This window comes from Planococcus citri, chromosome 5 (genome assembly GCF_950023065.1).
Source record: "Planococcus citri chromosome 5, ihPlaCitr1.1, whole genome shotgun sequence".
NCBI classification, from domain to species: Eukaryota; Metazoa; Arthropoda; class Insecta; order Hemiptera; family Pseudococcidae; genus Planococcus; species Planococcus citri.
The window spans coordinates 17,273,388-17,295,729 of NC_088681.1; the positions used below are offsets into that span (position 1 = coordinate 17,273,388).

At 34.8% G+C, this 22,342-nt stretch overlaps 1 protein-coding gene and 1 long non-coding RNA gene across 5 annotated transcripts; both read right to left on the reverse strand.

Moving 5' to 3' along the window:
• Positions 1-349: 349 nt before the first annotated feature.
• Positions 350-2,207, reverse strand: LOC135848008 (uncharacterized). Its single transcript, XR_010559295.1, has 3 exons — positions 2,029-2,207; positions 1,812-1,919; positions 350-1,335 (listed from the first exon to the last, which is right to left on the reverse strand). It is a non-coding gene; the product is annotated as an uncharacterized LOC135848008 (long non-coding RNA).
• Positions 2,208-8,120: 5,913 nt separating this feature from the next.
• LOC135847301 (UDP-galactose/UDP-N-acetylglucosamine transporter srf-3-like) lies at positions 8,121-20,825 on the reverse strand. 4 transcript variants are annotated; one of them, XM_065366770.1, is made up of 3 exons: positions 20,687-20,825; positions 14,294-15,373; positions 8,121-8,433 (listed from the first exon to the last, which is right to left on the reverse strand). In XM_065366770.1, the coding sequence occupies exon 2, from the start codon at positions 15,241-15,243 to the stop codon at positions 14,329-14,331; it is 915 nt and encodes a 304-aa protein (XP_065222842.1). In that variant the 5' UTR covers positions 15,244-15,373; positions 20,687-20,825; the 3' UTR covers positions 8,121-8,433; positions 14,294-14,328. The 4 variants fall into 4 exon arrangements, with proteins under 4 accessions (XP_065222842.1, XP_065222840.1, XP_065222841.1 ...); XM_065366768.1 differs by lacking the exon at positions 20,687-20,825 and adding an exon at positions 19,846-20,536; XM_065366769.1 differs by lacking the exon at positions 20,687-20,825 and adding an exon at positions 19,809-20,535.
• Positions 20,826-22,342: the final 1,517 nt, after the last annotated feature.

Consider the following 22,342-nt stretch of genomic DNA (forward strand, 5'->3'; position numbering starts at 1 on the left):
GGGGTTAGCTCGTGGGGTAGGGGCGGGGACTTTTAGTATGTTGTTCAGCACACCACCCTAGACAATATTCACCAAAAAAACCTTTGTTTGCAATTATGTTTGGGTTTGCCCATTTTTTTGTGCTATTTGACTGGGCTAATAGGTGTAGTGGATAAGTATGGTGAATTTCCCCCGAGAGCTTCAGGGTTGATATTTGCATGGAAGGTGGGTACCCTTGAGCACCTTCCGTCACGAAAGTTTCAGACCCCCAGACCCCCAGACCCCCCCCCCCCCCCGTTTTTGAGAAACCCACCCTTTTCTGAAATTACAATAGAAAATTTTTTCTCAGCCCCATGTGAACAGATTTTTTTAATTTTTTGGTATGTTGTGAACATCCATAAAAGGTATCCCCACGAAAATTTTCACCCCCCTCCCCCCATATTTTCCCCTCGAAATGGCGTTTTTTTTAGCTTTGTTTGCCTGTTTTAGCGATGACCATGATTCGGTAAGTGTGTTTTTGACCCCTAAAAAACATATTTTTTTCAAAAAAAATTTTTGGTGGGTCGTGGTCAAAAATTGAAAAAACTCACAGAGGGGGTAAAAATGGATTCCGGTGTAAATTATTGTTTTTGGTAAACGAGGTGTCGTTTCCATATGAATGGAACCCCCCGAACACGAATATGACGCTCAATTTTATGCTACCCTCAACCACACCCCTCCAGTACCTCTGCTCCAACCTCAATTTTTACTACTATATTAAAAGTTGATCTATATAATAATATTGGTGTCGTTCTCATATGAATCAAACACTCCAAACACGAATATGGAGTCAAATTTTATGCAACCCTCATTCACACCCCTCCGGTGCCTCTGCCCCCCTCAATTTTTACCGCGTATCAAAGGTTGAGCTGTTTTCATATAAGTGTCGTTCCATATGAATCGAACTCCCTGAACACGAATACGAATTCAAATTTTATGCTACCCTCATACACACCCCTCCAGTGCCTCTGCCCCCACCTCAATTTTTACCGCATCAAAGGTTGAGCTATTTTCATAATATTGGTGTCGTTTTCATATGAATCAAACACCCCGAACACATTGTCCGGTTCAAAAATTTTTCTGCCAGTTCGGATACCTACCACCACCTTCTTTGTAAGAAGCAATCTGTAGGCACTATAAACAATTATTTATGTAGGTAATAAATTCACAGGGCTTGTGTATCAAAATTTTCAACGAATCGTCTTATACATATGTAGCTATAAATCATCGTGTGTGAGCAAATGTAGAATGGAAATAGGACAATTTACAGCATCCTGACAATCACTCTTCGTAATCTCCGGCGATTCCATCGATCCACTGCAGATAACAGAAAACGAAAAATAAATAAGAAAAATACCTAGTTGATAATTTATTCGAATTAATTTTACATCTGAAGAGTGATATTCCAAAACTCGCTTTGTCCATTTTTATCAAAGTTGGGTTTTCAGTGGTACCTGGTAGATGAAGTATTAACTCACATTCCTACATCATCAACCTACCAAAATGAGGTGTTAAACTCACCTAAATAGCCAATTCACTAAAAATTTTAAAAAAAATAATGTTTCAAAACGCGCTTTGTCCATTGTTATTGAAATTTTTTCCAGCAGTATTTAGTGGATGAAATGTATACCTACACTCCTACATCATAAATCCACCCAAATAAAGTGCTAAACTCGCCTAAAAAGCCAATTTACCCGTTTAAAGGGAAACTGTTTTTCCTCTCTCCTGAAAAGTTGTGAAAATGGACAAAGCGAGTTTTGGAATATCACTCTTCATCTACTTATTCTACTCACAAAAATGCTAATTTCATTAATGGGCCTAACACATCGTACGAGTATACTGGAATCTGAGAAATTTCACACATAGTTCGAATCACACACGCCGTTCCGTTCCAGCCGTAACTGAAACAATGCCCACTTTGAGAATATCGTTCTCACATTTCATTAAGTATACGAGTAACGGACAATAAGTATTTTAAAAAAAATAAATTAAAATATGTATTCAACTTACGAGTGAAACAAATGTTTTATCACTTCGCGAATTTGATCTGGATGAAAATGTGAGTTAATTTCGTTATTGAACTCCATTTGTTTTGGTTTTTTTGATTTTATCAGGTCAAAATTAGCTCGAAATCCTATCGCGTGAGCGAATATTTTAGAATATTCGACCGAATTTATTTTTAGATTTAATCGAACCTATTACAAAAAGATCAACAAAAGAATATTTAATACGGATCTTTTTAAAATAATATGTCACAAAAAAGAGTAAAATATATCGAGTAAACTCACAAACAATTTAGTATCTTCTCTTATTCTTAATTCAGTCGCACTTGCAATGTGATAATATGTCAAAATCCAATACGTTAGCAAAATATTGAAATTTATAGCATTTTTAAAATCAATTACTACATTAAGCAGCATAATTCTTCAACTTTAAAAAATAACAACAAAATATTAAAAGTTCACTTCTATAACAACTCTGATAGTTGATGACCGCAGCACAAATTAACACTCGAGTGCTAATACCTACTTACAGATAACAAGGCCCACGTACCTACTTGCTTTAAAAAAGATTTTGACATGCGTTTAACAGTTAACACCTTGTTTGTGATGCTGGGAAGAGTTGGACAGATCTACATTCAATTTGTTTGAAAATTTTCCTGCGAATTTTTTTTTTGACATCGTTAGGAAATTTATGTGTTTGTGTGTCTGTGGAAGGGGAGGGGGGGTAGGGTGGTTCATGTAACATTTTTTTTGAAATCTTAAGGTCTTACCTCCTAATTTTGTTTCTTTTGATGAAAAAATGTCACCATAAAAATTTTGTTGAAAAATAATAATATTTAGAGGTCGCGCACGAGCGTTGAATGTTGAGAGCTATGAGCGCGCGCAAGCACAATACTTCCCACAACGGTGCCGTGGGAAATGCAACGAAACTCGACGGGGTCGATTCTACTCAACTGTACTGAGAGTGGCATCCCCACTACAACTTATTAAATTATACCAATTTTTTGGGGGGTTTTAAAACAACTATTCCAAAGTATTGATTATAATTTTTCGGCTGTAGAATTTATTTGAACCCAAATTATGGAACTTCGAAATCAAAAAATTCCATTTTTACTAAGTAATACATAGCTCTTAAATTGATATGTAGGTAGGCCTAGTTGATAAAACATCAACTTGTAGTGTTGAATCTAATAAAATATTCATATTTCAACGTAAATTTATCCCATAAATTTTTTCCCTTTGGTTTCCAAGTTGGATATGAATAGAATAATACATACAACCTCAAATTCATACTTGTACTTTTTTCTTTACTTTTCAAATCTTTTGTATGTATTTTCACCTTCAGTGATCTTCGGAATTGAAAAATATTGTCATTGACTCATCATTAATAACATCTTAAAAAGCCCACTAAGGACTAGACTTATCATACATTGTAGAGGGGATAACGTGTTGACATTTGCTTCGATCCAACGAGGGGACGCAACGCTGCGATCCCCGGCGCGCAACCGTGGGAAGTTTTTGCTCATCGCGCTCATACCTTTTCAACATTCAATTCTCATGCGCGACCTCTAAATATTATTTTTTTGACCTGAAATTTTTTGTCAAGTGTTTTCAGACCAAATGGAACACTTCTAGGGGGTAAGCTCAAAAAATTAAAACATAAAATTTTTTCTATTGTTTTTTGAACCACCCTAGGGGGGGGGGGTCAAAATTTGGTTCAAAAAAGATGGTGAAAAAAGTGGTGATTTAAAAAAAAAAAAATCTGTTACTAAATAAAATACCATAATCGACTTCTGGAAATTTTCAATTACAGAAGGGAGGGAGAGCGGGGGTGGTAATTTGACAAATTTGATGACACTTTCTGCAGATTTAACAAATCATCATTCGATTTTGAGAATTTCCGATTACTTCTTGGTATTTTTCAATAATCTAAGCACTTCGGCAGTTTATGCAAAATTCTACCCAAATAGTCGGGGAGCCCGCTTAAGGATCTATTCACCCCCGTCGCGTCGATCCTCTGGAACAACTTTTTTCTTGAAGAGGGAGTCCTAAGGGGCCCTACTTACAAAATGGCGGCCATTTTGATTGACAGGTCAGCCGAAATCGCTGATTTTGCGTTCCAACATAGGACTTGCACAAAACTTTTCAAAACCGTGCTATGGTAGATCGAAAGTTCAGGCAAAAAATTATCACCTGTCAAATTTTCAAGTGCTAAAGTGCGTTTTTCGATTATTGGTGAATTTTTGAAAATCAAATTATTTTAGGCAAAAAATGAGGGAAAAAATCAACATTTCACGAAATTGACCAAGAAAGCTGCAATTTGGGATATACCCTATTTTCGACATGCCAAATCGACTGGAAACTGTTTTAACCCGTTTTGAGCAGTTCTGGAGCCTCCAGCAGATTTTTGGAACTCGAAATTTCATCAAATGGAGTTGGATAGCCGAAATTTACTCTGTAAACTAATTTTAATACGCTACGAAGTCAACTGCAGTGGGATTTCAAGTCGTTTTGGAGTCTCCAGCGATTTTTTGAAAATTACTGGCGCCTGCAATAGATTTTTGAAACTTGAGATTTCCCTAACATTCCATCAAACGGAGATAGAAAGTCGAAATTCATTCTGCAAACTAATCTCAATACCCTACGAAGTCGACTGCTGGTGGATTTCGAGTCATTTTGGAACCTCCGTCGACTATTTGAGAGGTCGTATGGCGTTTTTTGGAAAATTGAAATTTCCAAAAAGTAGCTGGAACTTCATATTGTATTGGAATTAGTTTGCGAAGTAAATTTCATCTTGCCAACTTCATTTCGTAAAATGTTGCTGGAATTTCAAATTTCAAAAATCTATCTACTAGAGGCTCTAGTAATTTTCAAAAAGTTGCTGGAGGCTCCAAAATGACTTGAACCCACCTGAAGTCGTGTTCAGAAGGTGTTTAAATTGGAGAGTAGAGTAAATATCAGCTTTCCATCGCCATTTGATGAAACTTTGTGAAAATTTGAAGTTTCAGAAATCTGCTGGAGGCTTTACATAGTAATTTTCAAAAAGTCACTGGAGCCTCCAAAACGACTTGAAATTTACCTGCAGAACTTCGTAGCGCATTGAAATTATTTTGCAGAGAATATTTCAGCTTTCCAACTCTATTTTGATGAGTTTCAAAAATCTGCTGGAGGCTCCAGAACTGCTCAAAACGGTTCGAAACAGTTTCCAACCGATTTGGCATGCCGAAAATAGGATATATCCCAAATTTCAGTTTTCTTGGTCAATTTGGTAACATTTTTGGTTTTTTCCCTCATTTTTTGCCTAAATTTGATTTTCAAAAATTCACCAAAAATCGTAAAACGCAGTTTATCACTTGAAATGTTGACAGGTGATGAATTTTTGCCTGATCTTTTGATCTACCCATGTACGGGTTTGAAAAATTTGTGCAAGTCCTACGTGTGGCCGCCATTTTGTAAGTAGGACCACTTTTTTTTAGTACAAGGGCTATAAATGGTTCATAGGACTCCCTCTTTAGAAAACAGTTCTTCCAGAGGATCGACCGGGGGGTGCAATAGATCCTTATGCGGGCTCCCCGACTAAAATGAGACATTTTCTCAAATTTTTGTAGTTTTCTGACGGGTCCATAAACTTTTGATAGTTTTGAGCGATTTTCACAATCAATTTTGAAATTTTTGCCGCTTTATCAAACGTCGAGATCGTCAGATTTTTTGCTTTACTGGCCTTCGACCATTATTATTTTATGTATATGTATGTATTTTTGGTTGATAGATTAGTAATTTTATAACTAACTAATCCCACCTTGACTTTTTTTGTTTCAGGGGAGTACAAATTTCCTTCCATGAGTTATAGAATATGAATTCGCGGATGACAATAAGTAAGTAATTTTATAATCCTTAGGAGAAAAGTTACGTAAGTCATTTCCACACCTGTGACCTTTTATTTTCAATGTCAAATCAATAAAAAAAAAGTTATCTGAAATCATGGAATTTGAAAATCAGTTAAGATAATTGTCCGTCTGGTTTGAATCGAGGTGATTTGATTTTCTGAATACGAATTTGGAAACAACAGATGACATTTTTCAGTTCACAAACGTTTTGATTTTTGATGAATTTTTAAGAATCCAAACTTGGGTCACAAATGAAAAAAAAAATCAAAATTTTACCAAATAGACGAAAAAACCTGAAATTTGGTGTGTGCCCTGTTTTCGCCCCTCCAAATCGATTGGAAACTGTTTCGAATCATTTTGAGTGGTAGTTCCTCAGATTTTCGAAAATTGAGAATATATCGTTGATATACGAGTAGTAACCGTCGTCGTAATTTAACTCCGTTGGTTTTGATTGATGAGATGTTGTGTATTTCAATCGTGATAGTACCTACTCGTCGGTATTCGGGTATGCAACATCTTACCCATCTACGTTGGTTTGTGTGTATATACAATAGAATGTAGGGGATGCTAGCTTGAGGTTCACATTCATAAACAACAAAAGAGCATTAGAGATTGAATTTAAGATTGAAACATACAGTGGTTTGTGTATTCAAGGCAATTGGAATGTTGCTGAAAGCGGAATTTTTACCAAGCAAATAATAATCGTAACAATAACTAGGGGCTCGCGCCCCTGCTCCTTTAGGGATGTTGGAACAAGAAAGTTTTAGACCTCTAAAAATTTGTCCAATAATTCTATTTTTTCTCAATTTTGACTAAAAAGGCAGAGAAAAAAATTGAAAAAAAATGTATAAGTATAATTTTCTTTTTTTAAAAATAAAATTCGACGCTCTTTTTCAAAATAAATGGGATAAATGTGAGACTTGAAAAATTCGCATACGTATTAAAGAGTTCAAATTTCGAATTAAAATGATCAGTCTAAAATTTCAATTGTTTCAAGAAAATAAATTTGAATAAAATTTCCAAAAAATCTCGAATTTTTCGGCAACAGATCAGATTTTATTTCTAAATTTCTACGAATGACCTCTGTTGATCGTTCAGAATTTGATATGGGCCAGTAAAATTCAAATCTTGGTCTCTGGAACTGAGAGTATAAATATATAAGCGCAAATTCTCATGATTTTGAAACGATGGAGCTCATTCGAATGCAGAATTTTGGCACAAAATTGAAAATACAACTTAGGACACTTATTTTTTTTCTTTCTCTCATACATACAGGTACGCACAAGTTGCTCAATAAAGCCAATCAAACCGATGAAAAATTCATCACAATGAGTCATTCGAACAACAATAAACTCATACATCCGCAGTTGTTCTCTCGAAACTTATCAGAAAATTGTTGAGAATCATTACTCGTGAAATAAATCAGAAATGAAATTTATAAGTAATTCGATGACTGAGGAATTTCTCTTGATTTTAAAATCTGCAACATGCAATTTGATACCTTTACCTCCTTAATAAAATAAAAAGACAAATTCAAGTTTATTACTTCGTAATTAAAATAATAAGATCACAATAACGGTAACGAACACAATTTCATTCTTGTTACAGTCGCAGCTGATTTGATATAATGATACAAAAAATTTAAAACCAACAAAATACGCGAAATTTACACAACTCGATATTAAAATAAATAATAAATTAAATAAAAATTGCGAGGAAGAAATAACATATCAGTCCTTCCAAAACAGATCAATACTAATGTATAATTTATTACACAATATACCCACGATCACATACATTAAAAATCCCTACTGAGCTTCAGATATCTATATGTAATCACGTTTCTCAATTTGTAACATTTTTTTTTTTTTTTTTTTTTTTTTGGAAAATAAATACTTAAATCGATAAAAAGATACGAAATCACGTTACAAAATAGATATGTCTCTGATCTCATAAATAAGTCAATTTCGGCATCGAAAGGTACATAACGAAGTAAAAAAATTGATTTAAAAAAATTAAAAATTGCACGAGTAAAAACGCAATAATTTTTAAAAACAAAAATTCATAAATATACAAATACTGTACAAAATGAACAAAAAAAATCAATATATAAGACATAAATACGTATTTTATAAAAATTCAAAATAAGATAGAAAATGCATACAAAATTTTCTAAAAAAAAAAAAAAAAAAAATACGCGAACATATGAACATTATATCCCACTTGAAGATTAAAACACAAATAGTAACAACCTTAATTAAAAATTAGAAAGCTTTTGCGATTTCAGCTTCGCTATCCGAATCACGTAGATTTAAAATTGAAAGTATAGTAAAGGACTACTTTCCATCGAATATCTTACTCGTATCACACCGTCGTTGTATGTATACTTACAACTGCAAAAAAACCAATACCGGTAATGATGAAGAGCTTTTATTGCAGCTGCATTTCAATTGATTGCATTCGTACGAGAGACATCAAGGCATATCTATAACCACTTCATCCAAGTATACTATACATTTAACGACCTATAAACACAAATTACATCATTATATTATTGACATTGAAGAACAAAATTGAGCTTTATCATATCGCGAGCTAAACAAAAAGTCAAATAGCAGAAAAAAAAATGGGCGAACACAAACATAATTGCAAACAAAGGTTTTTTTAGTGAATATTGTCTAGGATGGTGTACTGAACAACATACTAAAAGTCCCCGCCCCTACCCCACGAGCTAACCCCCCCCCACAGTGGATCAAAGCCCCCCAAAATCAGTTTTTCATCAAGAACTCCTGAAATATTGAATTTTGAGTAAAATGAGCCCAGTGATCATTTCATCTCCTCCCCAATACCTATCAAATGAGCTATCGACCAACTCCCTAGCCTCAAGGGGGTGGCGCTACGACCTCTCGAAGTGACGTGATTTCAATAATTTGACATTTTATGATTTGGGACTTGTAACCTGTTCTAATTGATAAAATGAAGTCAAACTTGGGGAATGGGATTCTTTTGGGAGCTAGAGTTGACCTCTGGAGTGGGGAGGGTCAAAGTTGAAAATTACAGAAAGGTCATTTTTTTGGAGGGGCATAACATGACCTCGAATGGATGAAAAGGGTCCAAAATCATACTATCGGACAGTACCCTATTTGTGATCAACATATTCAAATTTCAGCTTCCCAGGTCATCCCAACACTATTTAAAGCGGAATTAAGCTAAAAATCTCCTAATTTTGCCCCTATTTTCGTTTTTTTTTTCATCTTGAAAGGAGTGGGGATGACCTAGGTAGGTACCTAAATTAATAAATAGCACGTGTGCTGTACTGTAGTCGATTGTACATTATTTTAGAATATGATTCTTGATAAGTTTGCAAGTTTCAAGTATAATATCGAAACGAGAGAAGAGCCAGGTTTCTTTAATAAACAGAAATAGGTACATAATCTTGTTTGGTTTAATTTTCCGGTGTTCAGTGTTCGTATTTTATAAATAATGAAGGAAAATGTTATCGTGGTATAAGGTAACCTTGTTTATTTATTTTTCCCCTCAAAAACAACGTACAATCGTACATGGTATACACTTAGTTCGCTACGCACTCGAAGGCGGAATCCTTCCAAGAGGAAATAACGATAAGAAAATCCCAAGAAACGTATTTTTTAGAAAATTTAAAAAAAAAAAATAGCTATAATGGTGTATTTTCCACTTGAATAATGAATTGGTGACTATTTTAAACCGTTCTATATAGGACTGAAAAAAATTATTTTCGCTAGCAAAATATTATGTATTAGAAATTGAAATTTTCATTTTTACTCCTGGTTTTTTAATTTTTCTAGCTTTGAAAATTTACGAATCTGCTGGAAGCTCCAAAATAACTGGAAACTATCACTAATCGATTTGGATTTTGAAGTTGAAAGTGGAATACAATCCAAACTCTAGTTACCTACCTACTTTATTTCCAATTCATATTTTTTTTTCCATAAACAAATAATTACTAAGCCTAGGTATAAATTCTCGAAAGTTCTTCAAAAACCGAAAAAAGTAATTTGAAAATCGAAATTCATTTTTTTTCAATAGACGAACATTTCTCTTAAAGGCAGTCAAAGTACATTTCAAAATTAGTGGCACTTCACTTTTGAAATTACGAAGAGACAACAGAAAAAAAATGTAAAATCTTGAAAACATTACACACTCTCAGTAGAGAAATTAACCGCAGAGGTATGATGAAAAATCGAAAAAACATCCAAAAATACATAACTCAGCAAATTTCAAGTGTTCAACTTCATTTTTCTTTTTTTGGTAAATTTTAGAATATTCAAATCAGGTAGGCTCATTTTCCAAGAAAAATTCAAAATTTGATAAAATTGAAATAGAAAGTTGAAATTTGTTTCATGCTTTATTTTCAACTTTTCAAATCAATGAGCAGTGCAGGGCCACATTGAAGTCTCGAGAACATTTTTGGAGACAACAGTTTTGAAAAAATGAAATTTTTGATCCATTTTGGAAGAAATTTTTAAAATTTGAAATCCAAAAATATTCCTAGGGATTACTAATTTGAAAGAATACATCATATTTTTGGCTTCAAAAATCGATTGGTGGTAGTTTTGAGCTATTCTGGAGTTTTCAGCAATTTTTTAAACTTTTCCAATTTTGAACAAAATTTCAAAAAAAAAACAAAAAAAACAGGCAAATAATTGAAATTTAGCATCTATAAACATGAATTAGGTACCGTCTTCATGGCCAACTTTTTTATCAATTCAAACAAAAACTAATTCTAATCCAAAATTATCGACAAAGATAGCTTTCGAAAAAAGTTCATAATTTCTTGTTCACGAACTTATCAACATATGTAATTGGAGTTCATGTCCCATTTTTGATCTCCAAAATCGATTTTTGGTCCTTTTGAACGATTTTAAACCTATGGCGAATTTTCGAATATTGCAGTCGTCCAAAAAAAGTGGTCAAAATATGAATTCGAACCGACAAAAAACGGATTATGACAATTTGTGCATAAAAATACGAGTAGAATCAAAAAGTCACAAAAACGGTTTATCCGTCAATATGAAGAAGTATGACATTTTCCAGATATTTTTAACACTCCGTTATCTGGGAGGGAAAGAGGAGGAGTCAAAATTTCACACGTCAATTTTTCGCTTTTTCAATGTTTTTGAATATTTTTAAGATTATTTTCGGGGGAGTGGGTTTTTTGTAGGCAGTACATTTTGCAAACACTTTAGGAGTAAGTATTTCTTCTTTTTTTGGGCTAGGTGGAAGAGGGAGGTGAGGTGACAAAACCTTCAACATTTTTAAATTTCTTTTGAGCGTTTTTAATTTAAATATTTTTTTATACTACGTACTTCTTTAACGTAGGTATTGAATAAAAAAAAAAAAAAAAAAAAAAAATAGATTCTTTAAAAATTACACATGAGAAAGGTAAGGGAGAAAATTTTTGAACCTTTCAAAAAGTTACTGGAGGCTCCAAAACGACTTGAAATTAGTTTGCAGAATGAATTTTGACTCTCCATCTTAGTTTGATGAAATTTTGTGAAAATTTAAAGTTTCAAAAATCTGCTGGAGGCTCCAGTAATTTTCAAAAAAAGTCGCTGGAGGTCCTAAAATTACTTGAACCCGCCTGAAGTCGTCTTCAGAGGGAGTTGAAATTGGAGTGTAGAGTAAAGGAGGAGTATCGATGAGGCCATTTTTTGGGACCGCACAGTTATCGACTCGACCACTCTTAAAATGTTGTAATAAATATACCAAATACGAATCCGTGGTTAGTTGACCCTAAATGACCACTTTTTGGGCTCCAGGGGTTCCCAAAGTTGCGATTAAAGAGATAATTTTAGGAACCACTGAGTATTATTTTCAAAAACTTTTTTAGCGTAATATATCTGTTTGAACGTAGGTAATAAACGTCATGCGAGATGATTTTTCTATTTTTGACCCTCGGAGGCAGAAATTGGGAGGTTTTGATTTTTTGAAAATTTTGGAACCACAATTTTGGACCTACCGCTTTGAGCCCCTCTAAAAAGCTTTTTACAGTTAATTAGTATCTGAAAGACGTCCATCTTACCAAATTTTGAGCTCAATAAAATTTTGCGCTGGTACTCAAAAATCCAATTTTCCGATTTTTCGTGATTTGGATATTTTGGGAACCCCTGGAAAACTAGAAATCTATGATTTGCGCCAAACGTAACGTTTTGAGGTATATATTTAATTATCCAAATGAAAAAGTTTAATTAAGCTCCCTGCATATTCGTAATTTTGAACCCTTATTTTAGAGCCCCCCACTTTAGGCACCCCTAAAAAAAGGCGTCTATGCATATTTTTTCAAATAATTTGAAGAATTTATATTTGAAACACACTAGCAAGTACTCGATAATTTTTCATTTGATTTTTCCTGTAACTTTCAAAATTGAGCTATTTGGGGTCAAATTCTGACATTTTGACTTCGTTGAAATCATAGATATGGTCATTAAACTGGATCGGACACTTACATTTAAAATGTACAGGAAAAAGTGAAGCAAAAAAATCAACCAATCCCGAATCGCGTAGACCACGTGTTTCTCCGGGGGTGAAGGCTCTGATTGGTCAGTTGCCTGGAGGTGAAAACTCTGATTGATCGAATTTTTCCGGAGGTGAAGAATTTTTGCTTCACGAGTTTCCGATCCTGTTTATATTTATATCTATGGTTGAAATCGTGAAAACGTTATTTTCACGTCTTTTCGAAGAGTTAAATCTCAGAATTTGACTCAAAATTGCTCAATTTTGAATATTACAGGAAAAATCATATGAAAAACTATCGAGCACTTGCTACTGTGTTTCAAAAATAAATTCTTCAATTTATTTGAAAAAATGTGCATAAACGCCTTTTTTAGGGGTGCCTAAAGTGGGGGGCTCTAAAATAAGAGTTCAAAATGACGAATATGCAGGGAGCTTAATTAAACTTTTTCATTTGGATAATTAAATATATACCTCAAGACGTTACGTTTGGCGCAAATCATAGATTTCTAGTTTTCCAGGGGTTCCCAAAATATCCAAATCACGAAAAATCGGAAAATTGGATTTTTGAGTACCAGCGCAAAATTTTATTGAGCTCAAAATTTGGTAAGATGGACGTCTTTCAGATACTAATTAACTGTACAAAGCTTTTTAGCGGGGCTCAAAGGGGTAGGTCCAAAATGGTGGTTCCAAAATTTTCAAAAAATCGAAACCCCCCCAATTTTTGCCCCCGAGGGTCGAAAATGGAAAAATCACTTCGTATAACCTTCATCAGGTTCAAACAGATATATTACGCTGAAAAAGTTTTTGAAAATAATACTCAGTGGTTCCTAAAATTCTTTATTTTTCCCAACTTTGGGAACCCCTGAAGCCGAAAAACTGGCCATTTTGGGTCAACAAACCACGGATTCGTATTTGGGACATTTATTACAACATTTTAAGAGTAGTTGAATCGATAACTGTCCGGGCCCAAAAATGGCCTTATCGATACTCCTCTTTTCAGCTTTCCATCTCCATTTGATGAAATTTTGTGAAAATTTAAAGTTTCAATAATCTGCTGGATGCTTTAGGAATTTTCAAAAAGTCGCTGGAGGCTCCAAAACGACTTGAAATTCACCTGCAGTACTTCGTAGCATATTGAAATTAGTTTTTAGAATAAATTTCAGCTTTACAACTTACTCCAATTTGATGGAATTTTGTGGGAATTTCGAGTTTCAAAAATCTGCTGGAGGCTCCAGAACTGCTCAAAACGGGTTGAAACAGTTTCTAACCGATTTGGCATGTCAAAAATAGGGTATATCCCAAATTTCAACTTTCTTGGTCAATTTGGTAAAATTTTGATTTTTTCCTTCGTTTTTGTCCTAAATTGGATTTTCAAAAATTCACCAAAAATCGAAAAATGCACTTTAGCACTTGAAATTTTGACAGTTGATAAATTTTTGCATGATCTTTCGATCTACCTGTGTAAGGTTTGAGAAATTTCGTGCAAGTCCTACGTTGAAACGCAAAATCTGCGATTTCGGCTGACCTGTCAATCAAAATGGCCGCCATTTTGTAAGTAAGGCCAACTTTTTTTTGGGCAAGTTTGCTTTAAAATGTTCCTTAGGATGTCCCCTTTAAGAAAAAAGTTGAGCTGGAGGATCGGCGGGGGGGGGGGGTGCAATTACTCCTATTGTCATATGCCGGACTATTGTCTCTTCGATACTTAGAGTTACAAGGCAAGTTTCAGAAAACCCAAACACGATGTGACATTCATGCCTTCTTGCACAAGCGTTGAGCAAAGCTGCATTTCAATCGACAGTGATGATTCTTAATCGTTTCTTCCTCAATACTCTAAAGCTAATAGTTGAAATAACACACAAAAAAAAAATCAAACTGATTAATTCTCCAGCTCACCTGAGTATATATGACGACAATTACCAAAGGAGGCTTCAAATATAGCACTCCTTGCCTTCGTAATCGATCTTCTCCGGTAGGATTTTAGACGACGACGACGATATCGCGTACATAGGTATAGACATAACGACTAGGGCCGCACCGCAGGCGAATAAATAATTAACACTATAGTGGAACAGGATAACCGACACGAATCCGGACACGATGATGGCGGTAGCCGAGGCATACCCTTTGGAAACGTTATCAGCCAGTTTCACTGATAACGCAACGGTCAATCCGCTGCTAGTCTGCAACACCACAATCAGCCACACGATGTTGGTATATTCGTGAAAAAATCCTTTCTCTCTGACCGGCGAATAGTCTTTGGTGAAGGTTTGCAGGAAGGCCAACGGTACCGATATCAAGCTGAGCTGCAGATTCCTGGCCCATACCGAGAGAGTGGTGGTTTTGAGTATCCTTTCAAAATAAACACCGGCGAAACCGGATAACAACGCCGCTATGATACCGGTAACATATCCTAGGACTTTATCGTTGGCGCTGAGATCGTCGCGCGATTTGGATCTATCGACTTCGGTGAATTGTACGACGATCATGACGCCAATAGTGAGTATGATCAACGACAGGTACTGCAGTCTGCGATACGTCGAGCGTAAAAATATCATCGAGAATATTACCGTCATCGGTATCTTGACTTGGCCAATTACCTGGAACGTGATCACGTCCAGGTTCTGATTCGAGATGTACATCAGATTATTCATCACAACGTACGCTACAGCCGGGATCACCACGTTTAACGTGTCCATCGGCGTTTTCATCACAGAATTGTAGAACAGCGAACCGATTTTTTTTCGCGATTCTCCGAATACGAATAACAGGAACACGCTGCATACTACTTTTAGTATTTCCGAAAGGCAGACTGCTGTCGATGTGATGAACGTGTCTTTCTTCATGAAGCTGTATTTCAGTAGCAAGGCGTAAGCTGCGTTTTGAATTACTAACGAAATCAAGCAAAGGTATTTCAGGAAAGTTTGATTGCATCTTGGACTGTCTTCTTCTTTCAGTTCTTTTAGTGGTTTTTCCCTGTAAAAAAAAAGAAAAGAAATGGGTTGAGATTAGAAGTAGTAGTTTATTGGAGGATCAAAACCAGAGCAATAAATTGGATATTTAATTATTATCGCGAGTTTATACACATTAGTTCGCACGTGAATGAAAACGATAGGCTAAAAGACTAATGAATGAATGCCAATTACATCTCAAAAAGGTGAATAGCACCCTTGAAGCAATTTTTTTAAGTTATGATCGATAATAATTATACCATAGATAGTCTTACTTTTTATTTACGTTCGGTTAGATTTTAATGAAATTTCCAATTTGTATCAGATTATCGATGGAGATATGACTTGAAATGAAAAAATGAGCAGAAATTGTGATAGGTGATTCATTTTCTTTTCGCCATTATTTCCTTCCTGACGTCATCTTCGAATAAATTCATAATCATTTATTTCGAAAAAAATGTTCATAATTTACGGATCATCGTTCATCGATTGCATCATTAGCTCATTACTTCGAAATTTTTATGATCATTTTTCAACAAATCTCAATTTCAAGAATGAGGATTACATATGGGTACGAATAAACCAACAACAGGGTACCTAACAGGTAGTGAAAGTAGCGAAAACGTAGTGATTTTAAAAATGGGTAGTGGAAGTAGTGAAAAAGTAGTGAATTTAGTCGAACAGGTAGTGAAAAAATTCACAAATTCACAAATTCGTTCATTTTTATTGTTTTGTTTTGTAATTTTGATTGAAATGAAATCATATACAAATTTTCTTCAAATTTCAATTTGTTTGAAAATTTTCTTGTGAATTTTTTTTTGACATCGTTAGGAAATTTTTGCGTTTGTGTGTCTGTGGAAGGGGGGCGGTCAAGTGGAGAGCTTTCTGAAAATTCGGTTCAAAAAAGATGGTGAAAAAAGTGGTGACTTAAAAAAAAAAATCCGTTACTAAATAAAATACCATAATCGACTACTGGAAATTTTCAATTACTGAGGGGAAGGCGGGGGGTAATTTGACAAATTTGATAACACTTTCTGCAGATTTGACAAATCATCATTCGATTTTGAGAATTTCCGATTACTTCTTGGTATTTTTCAATGATCTAAGCACTTCAGTAGTCTATGCGAAATTCTACCCAAATAGTCGGGGAGCCCGCTTAAGGATCTATTGCACTCCCGTCTCGTCGATCCTGCGGGACAACTTTTTTCTTGAAGAGGGAGTCCTATGGAACATTTCTAGCCCTTGTACTCAAAAACAAGTGGCCCTACTTACAAAATGGCGGCCATTTTGATTGATAGTTCAGCCGAAATCGCTGATTTTGCGTTCCAACATAGGACTTGCACAAAATTTTTCAAAACTGTACTATGGTAGATCGAAAGCTCAGGCAAAAATTTATCAGCTGTCAAATTTTCAAGTACTAAAGTGCGTTTTTCAATTTTTGGTGAATTTTTGAAAATCAAATTTAGGCAAAAAATGAGGGAAAAAATCAAAATTTTACCAAATTGACCAAGAAAGCTTAATGAGATATACCCTCTTTTCGACATGCCATAATCGACTGGAAACTGTTTCAAACCGTTTTGAGCAGTTCTGGAGCCTCCAGCAGATTTTTGGAACTCGAAATTTCATCAAATGGAGTTGGATAGCCGAAATTTACTCTGCAAACTAATTTCAATACGCTACGAAGCCAACTGCAGGGGGATTTCAAGTCGTTTCGGAGTCTCCAGCGATTTTTTGAAAATTACTGGCGCCTGCAGTAGATTTTTGAAACTTGAAATTTCCGCAAAATTTTATCTAACGGAGATAGAAAGTCGAAATTCATTCTGCAAACTAATCTCAATACCCTACGAAGTCGACTGCTGGTGGATTTCAAGGCATTTTGGAGCCTCCATCGACTATTTGAGAATTTCCATACGCTACGAAGTACTGCAGGCGAATTTCAAGTCGTTTTGAAGCCTCCAGCGTCTTTTTGAAAATTCCTGAAGCCTCCGGCAGATTTTTGAAACTTTAAATTTTCATAAAATTTCATCAAATGGAGATGGAAAGCTCAAATTTACTCTACACTCCAATTTTAACACCCGCTGAAGACGACTTCAGGTGGATTTCAAGTCATTTTAGAGCCTCCAACGACTTTTTTGAAAATTACCGGAGCCTCCAGTAGATTTTTGAAACTCGAAATTTCCCCAAAATTTCAGCAAACTGAGATGGAGATTGGAGAGTCAAAATTCATTCTGCAAACTAATTTCAATACGCTACGAAGTTGACTGCTGGTGAACTTCAAGTCGTTTTGGAGCCTCCAGCAACTTTTTGAAAGGTCGTAATGGCGTTTTTTTGAAAAATTGAAATTTCCAAAAAAGTAGCTGGAACTTCATATTGTATTGGAATTAGTTTGCGAAGTTAGCTTGCCAACTTCATTTGGTAAAATGTTGCTGGAGTTTCAAGTTTAAAAAATCTACTGGAGGCTCCAGTAATTTCCAAAAACAGTCGCTGGAGGCCCTAAAATGACTTGAACCCACCTGAAGTCGTGTTCAGAAGGTGTTAAAATTGGAGTGTAGAGTAAATATCTACTTTCCATAGCCATTTGATGAAACTTTGTGAAAATTTGAAGTTTCAGAAATCTGCTGGAGGCTCCAAAACGACTTGAAATTTACCTGCAGAACATATTGAAATTAGTTTGCAAAGAAAATTTTAGCTTTCCAACTCTATTTTGATAAGTACCAAAAATCTGCTGGAGGCTCCTGAACTGCTCAAAACGGTTTGAAACAGTTTCCAACCGATTTGGAATGTCGAAAATAGGGTATATCCCAAATTTCAGGTTTCTTGGTCAATTTGGTAAAATTTTGGTTTTTATTGGAAACGGTTTCGAACCATTTTGAGTTGTAGTTCCTGAGAACCGTAGCAGATTTTCGAAAATTGAAATTTCCGCAACATTTTACCCAATTAAGTTGTTGAAACGAAACGAAATTAACTTAGTACCCAATTTTCGATTTGTTGATTCAATTGTAGGGTGGTTTCAAGCTGTTCTGGAGGCTTTGGGTATATTTTGGAAATCAAATTTCGCGAATAATTCAAATATTTAAACGAAAATGTTTTGAAAGCATTTTAAAAGAATTTTAACCAAAAAATTCTGTCAAGATTTTTGGAATTTTTGATAAAGGTGTCATGCTACTCATCAAAATGGGTGAAAATTTCGTAAAAAGGTAAAAAATTTATATTAAAACTTTCTTTGAGCATTTTTGAATGATCAAATTACAGATTTTCTAAAAAGTGGTCTAAAAAACGTCCAAGTTTACTTTAGCGTCATATTTTTTTTTCAAATACATGATATCTAACAGGATAGTGAAAGGAGTGAAAATGTAGTGGTTTTAAAAATGGGTAGTGGGAGTATTGAAAAAGTAATTTGAATTCAGTCGAAAAGGTAGTGAAAAAAGGAAAAAATTCAAACGCGAACCAAAAACCTCCAAATTATTGAAAAAATTGATCGAAATTAAGAAATTCTTTGTGTACACATTTTCTTCCAATTTCATTAATTTTTTTAAAAAGTTTCCTGTGGAAAATTAGATTTTTTAAATTTTGTGTTTGTTTGTGGGAGGGGGGGGGGGGTAATAGAGTTTTCTAAAAATTTGGTTGAAGACCGGTACCTAGTGAGAAAAGAAGGTAGCAATCGAAGAGAACTACGAGTATACCTATCCTTAATCTATGCACGGAAGCATGCTTGGAGTAATATTTTAATTGGAAATCGAATATTATGTATTCGATTACCACTCACTAAGCTTACGGTAATGGTAATTTGAATTCACATGCACACGACCTACTCAGATCAAGCCTTCACACTGCATTGGATATAATTGAAAACAAAAATCAAAATTAGGAGCCCATTTTCTCAATTTGATGAGGAGATAATCATGGAAGAATTCATTATCGATCAAAACGATCGTTATTTTTGAAATCGAACAACTAAAAAATTCAAAATAGGAGCCAACTCTGAAACCTTTTCGCATTCAGATCCATCGAAATCATAGAACTATTTTTTTTTTTTTAACATCAAAATGTATCTAAAAGTGAATTCAAAAAACTCATTTTCGTACTCCTGAAGAATTTTTAGAATCTTACCATTTCAATTTTCAAAAAAAAAAAAAAACCAAAGAAGTAAATTTTAGAAAAATTCAAAGCAAAATCTGTCATTCAAGACTGCTTATTGGCACATTGGTGAAAATGGCAGCAATTTTGGCTCATTCAAAATGCACAACGTACATCTCATTACGATTCACGATCAAAAATAAACAAAAATTCAGACATTACCTATTAACTTATTTCAAGTGAAAGTACATCTCATCACTTCCAAATAACCAAGATCAAAGCCAATTTCACTAACTTGGACTTCGAGAGCAACACGAGAGAGAAATTTTACACTCGAAATAATAGATAATTACTTAGACAAAGTGTTGATAGAGGCAACTTACTACATTAGCAGAGAACTGGCCGGACAACAATACTCACTTTTTATCGCACATATACAAGCAAAAACAGCAATATCGTAAACATCTACACATATTGCACAGGTGATGGTTAAAAATGAAAACAAAAACACGCTAGCTAAACGAGTTTACACTTGATTAATTGAAGTAAAGCGAATCCCAGTTCGCAGACCGATACACATGCGAAGAAACAGTGTAGAAAAAAGCTTCACTCCGACGATGATCTCGTATTCGCGTCTCTCGAAGGCAATCATTTGCATTACACGTCGTCCGACATGTTTAACAATGAAGAGATCACAATTCGAATAATTAAATACGTGCGTTAACTTATATCCTTGATAAGCTGCGGCGACGATGCAAAAAAAAAATCTCGAAATGGATTTAATCTTATTTACAAATAACCGATAGGATGCGTAGCGACACCGTTATCACACGATGCTGGTCTTGAATCTCGAATCTCGATTACCTACTCATATCAAAACGCGACACGCGAATAACGCCAATTTTTACCCCAAAAAAATCGCAATACGATAATTTTCACTCGATTCGATTTACCTGTAATAATTTCACCCCGACACAAATTCATCACACTGCACAAGTCCGATTACTTGGACGACTTACAAGCGAAAGAATTCTTATAGCAGAAAAGTATCCTAGTTTAAAACTCAACAAAAGCTTCTCGTGGATTATGTTTCGATAACGATATTTTATCGTAATAGTTGATACACGAAATTTTCTAAAATGATAACATTGTGATCCAACTTTTATGTTACAGAAATGTAATACTATTTTGTAAAGGTTAACGCGCCTATCGCCATATTGTATAGGTAAAAACTAGTCAGCAAATACCTACGTAGACGTACCATTTCGGATAAGGCTACCGCTATTCGATACTTCAGGTTCACATCGCAGCATCAGTCTCTGAGCTCTGAGCTAGGTTGAAATTACGAGTAAGTAATCTACACAATTAAAGACGAATATCGATAGAAAGAGCAAAAAAAAAAAGCGAGAAAAAAGATATCATTTTTAACTAAACGAATGTAATAACAATGCTTTAAAAATTATTAAAAATATAAAAACATTCGAGCTTCGGTTTCGATCGGCTTTTCCGCGTTGCCAAGGTTCGAACTGAGCTGTAAATATAACAGAATTGCATAGAAATTAATTTCTAATCTCCGGCCAATGACGTAAATAAAGTAATTATACGAAGTATTAGTAGCTAGGTATGCCGTTTAATTACGTAATTAGATCGTGAATTACACCGATGGATTTGCGAAAGATCGGCTTTACCTACTTATCTGCCTATTTGACTCTTGTGAGATGAGATGCGAACGTCGTGCTTATGCATATATTTTTTTATGAACGAATCGTCAAAAGTGCTGAGAAGAAAAGAAGGAATGAAAGAGGAGAATCTTTATTCGAACTTGAAATTTTCCTCTACTCATCAATATGCTGGAAACGGAAAACTAGAGCTCCTCCTGAAGTAAAAATTTTGGTGTTATGAAAGAACATGCACCAGCCTAAATTTCAGGCGTTCAAGGGCACTTCTCGATTTTTGGAGAATTTTTAAAAATCAAATTTGGCTCAACAATGCAAAAAAATGAAAATGTTATCTTTATCTACAAAGTTTAAATTTGAAATATCCTATCCTAATCGTTATGATCAGTTCTGGAGGCTTCAACAGATTTTTAAAAGTTGAAATACTGTATAATTTCAACATGCTTAGTCCATTGGAGGTAGTTTGAAGCTCTTCTGGAGTTTCCAGTCATATTTTAAAAATTTCAGATTTTCAAAGTCCGGCATATGACAATAGGAGTAATTGCACCCCCCCTCCCCCGCCAATCCTCCGGGACAACTTTTTTCTTTAAGGGGACATCCTAAGGAACATTTTAAAGCAAACTTGCCCAAAAAACAGTTGGCCTTACTTACAAAATGGCGGCCATTTTGATTGACAAGTCAACCAAAATCGCAGATTTTGCGTTTCAACATAGGACTTGCACGAAATTTTTCAAATTTTACAAAGGTAGATCGAAAGATCAAGCGAAAATTCCACCTGTCAAAATTTCAAGTGTTAAAGTGCGTTTTTCGATTTTTGGTGAATTTTTGAAAATCGAATTTAGGTCAAAAATGAGGGAAAAAATCAAAATTTTACCAAATTGACCAAGAAAGCTGAAATTTGAGATATACCCTATTTTCGACTTGCCAAATCGATTGGAAACTGTTTCAACCCGTTTTGAGCAGTTCTGGAGCCTCCAGCAGATTTTTGAAACTCGAAATTCCCACAAAATTCCATCAAATTGGAGTTGTAAAGCTAAAATTAATTCTAAAAAGTAATTTCAATACGCTACGAAGTACTGCAGGCAAATTTCGAATCGTTTTGGAGCCTCCAGCGACTTTTTGAAAATTCCTAAAGCTTCCAGCAGATTTTTGAAACTTTAAATTTTTACAAAATTTCATCAAATGGAGATGGAAAGCTGAAATTTACTCTACACTCCAACTTTAACACCCTCTGAAGACGA

Excerpts from the sequence above, each read along its gene's own strand:
- LOC135847301 (XM_065366768.1), bottom strand. The coding sequence starts at position 19,898 with ATGTGTAGATGTTTACGATATTGCTGTTTTTGCTTGTATATGTGCGAT. Across the intron at positions 15,374-19,845 it reads TTGTATATGTGCGATAAAAA|GGAAAAACCACTAAAAGAAC; the intron begins GTGAGTATTGTT and ends TTTTTTTTACAG.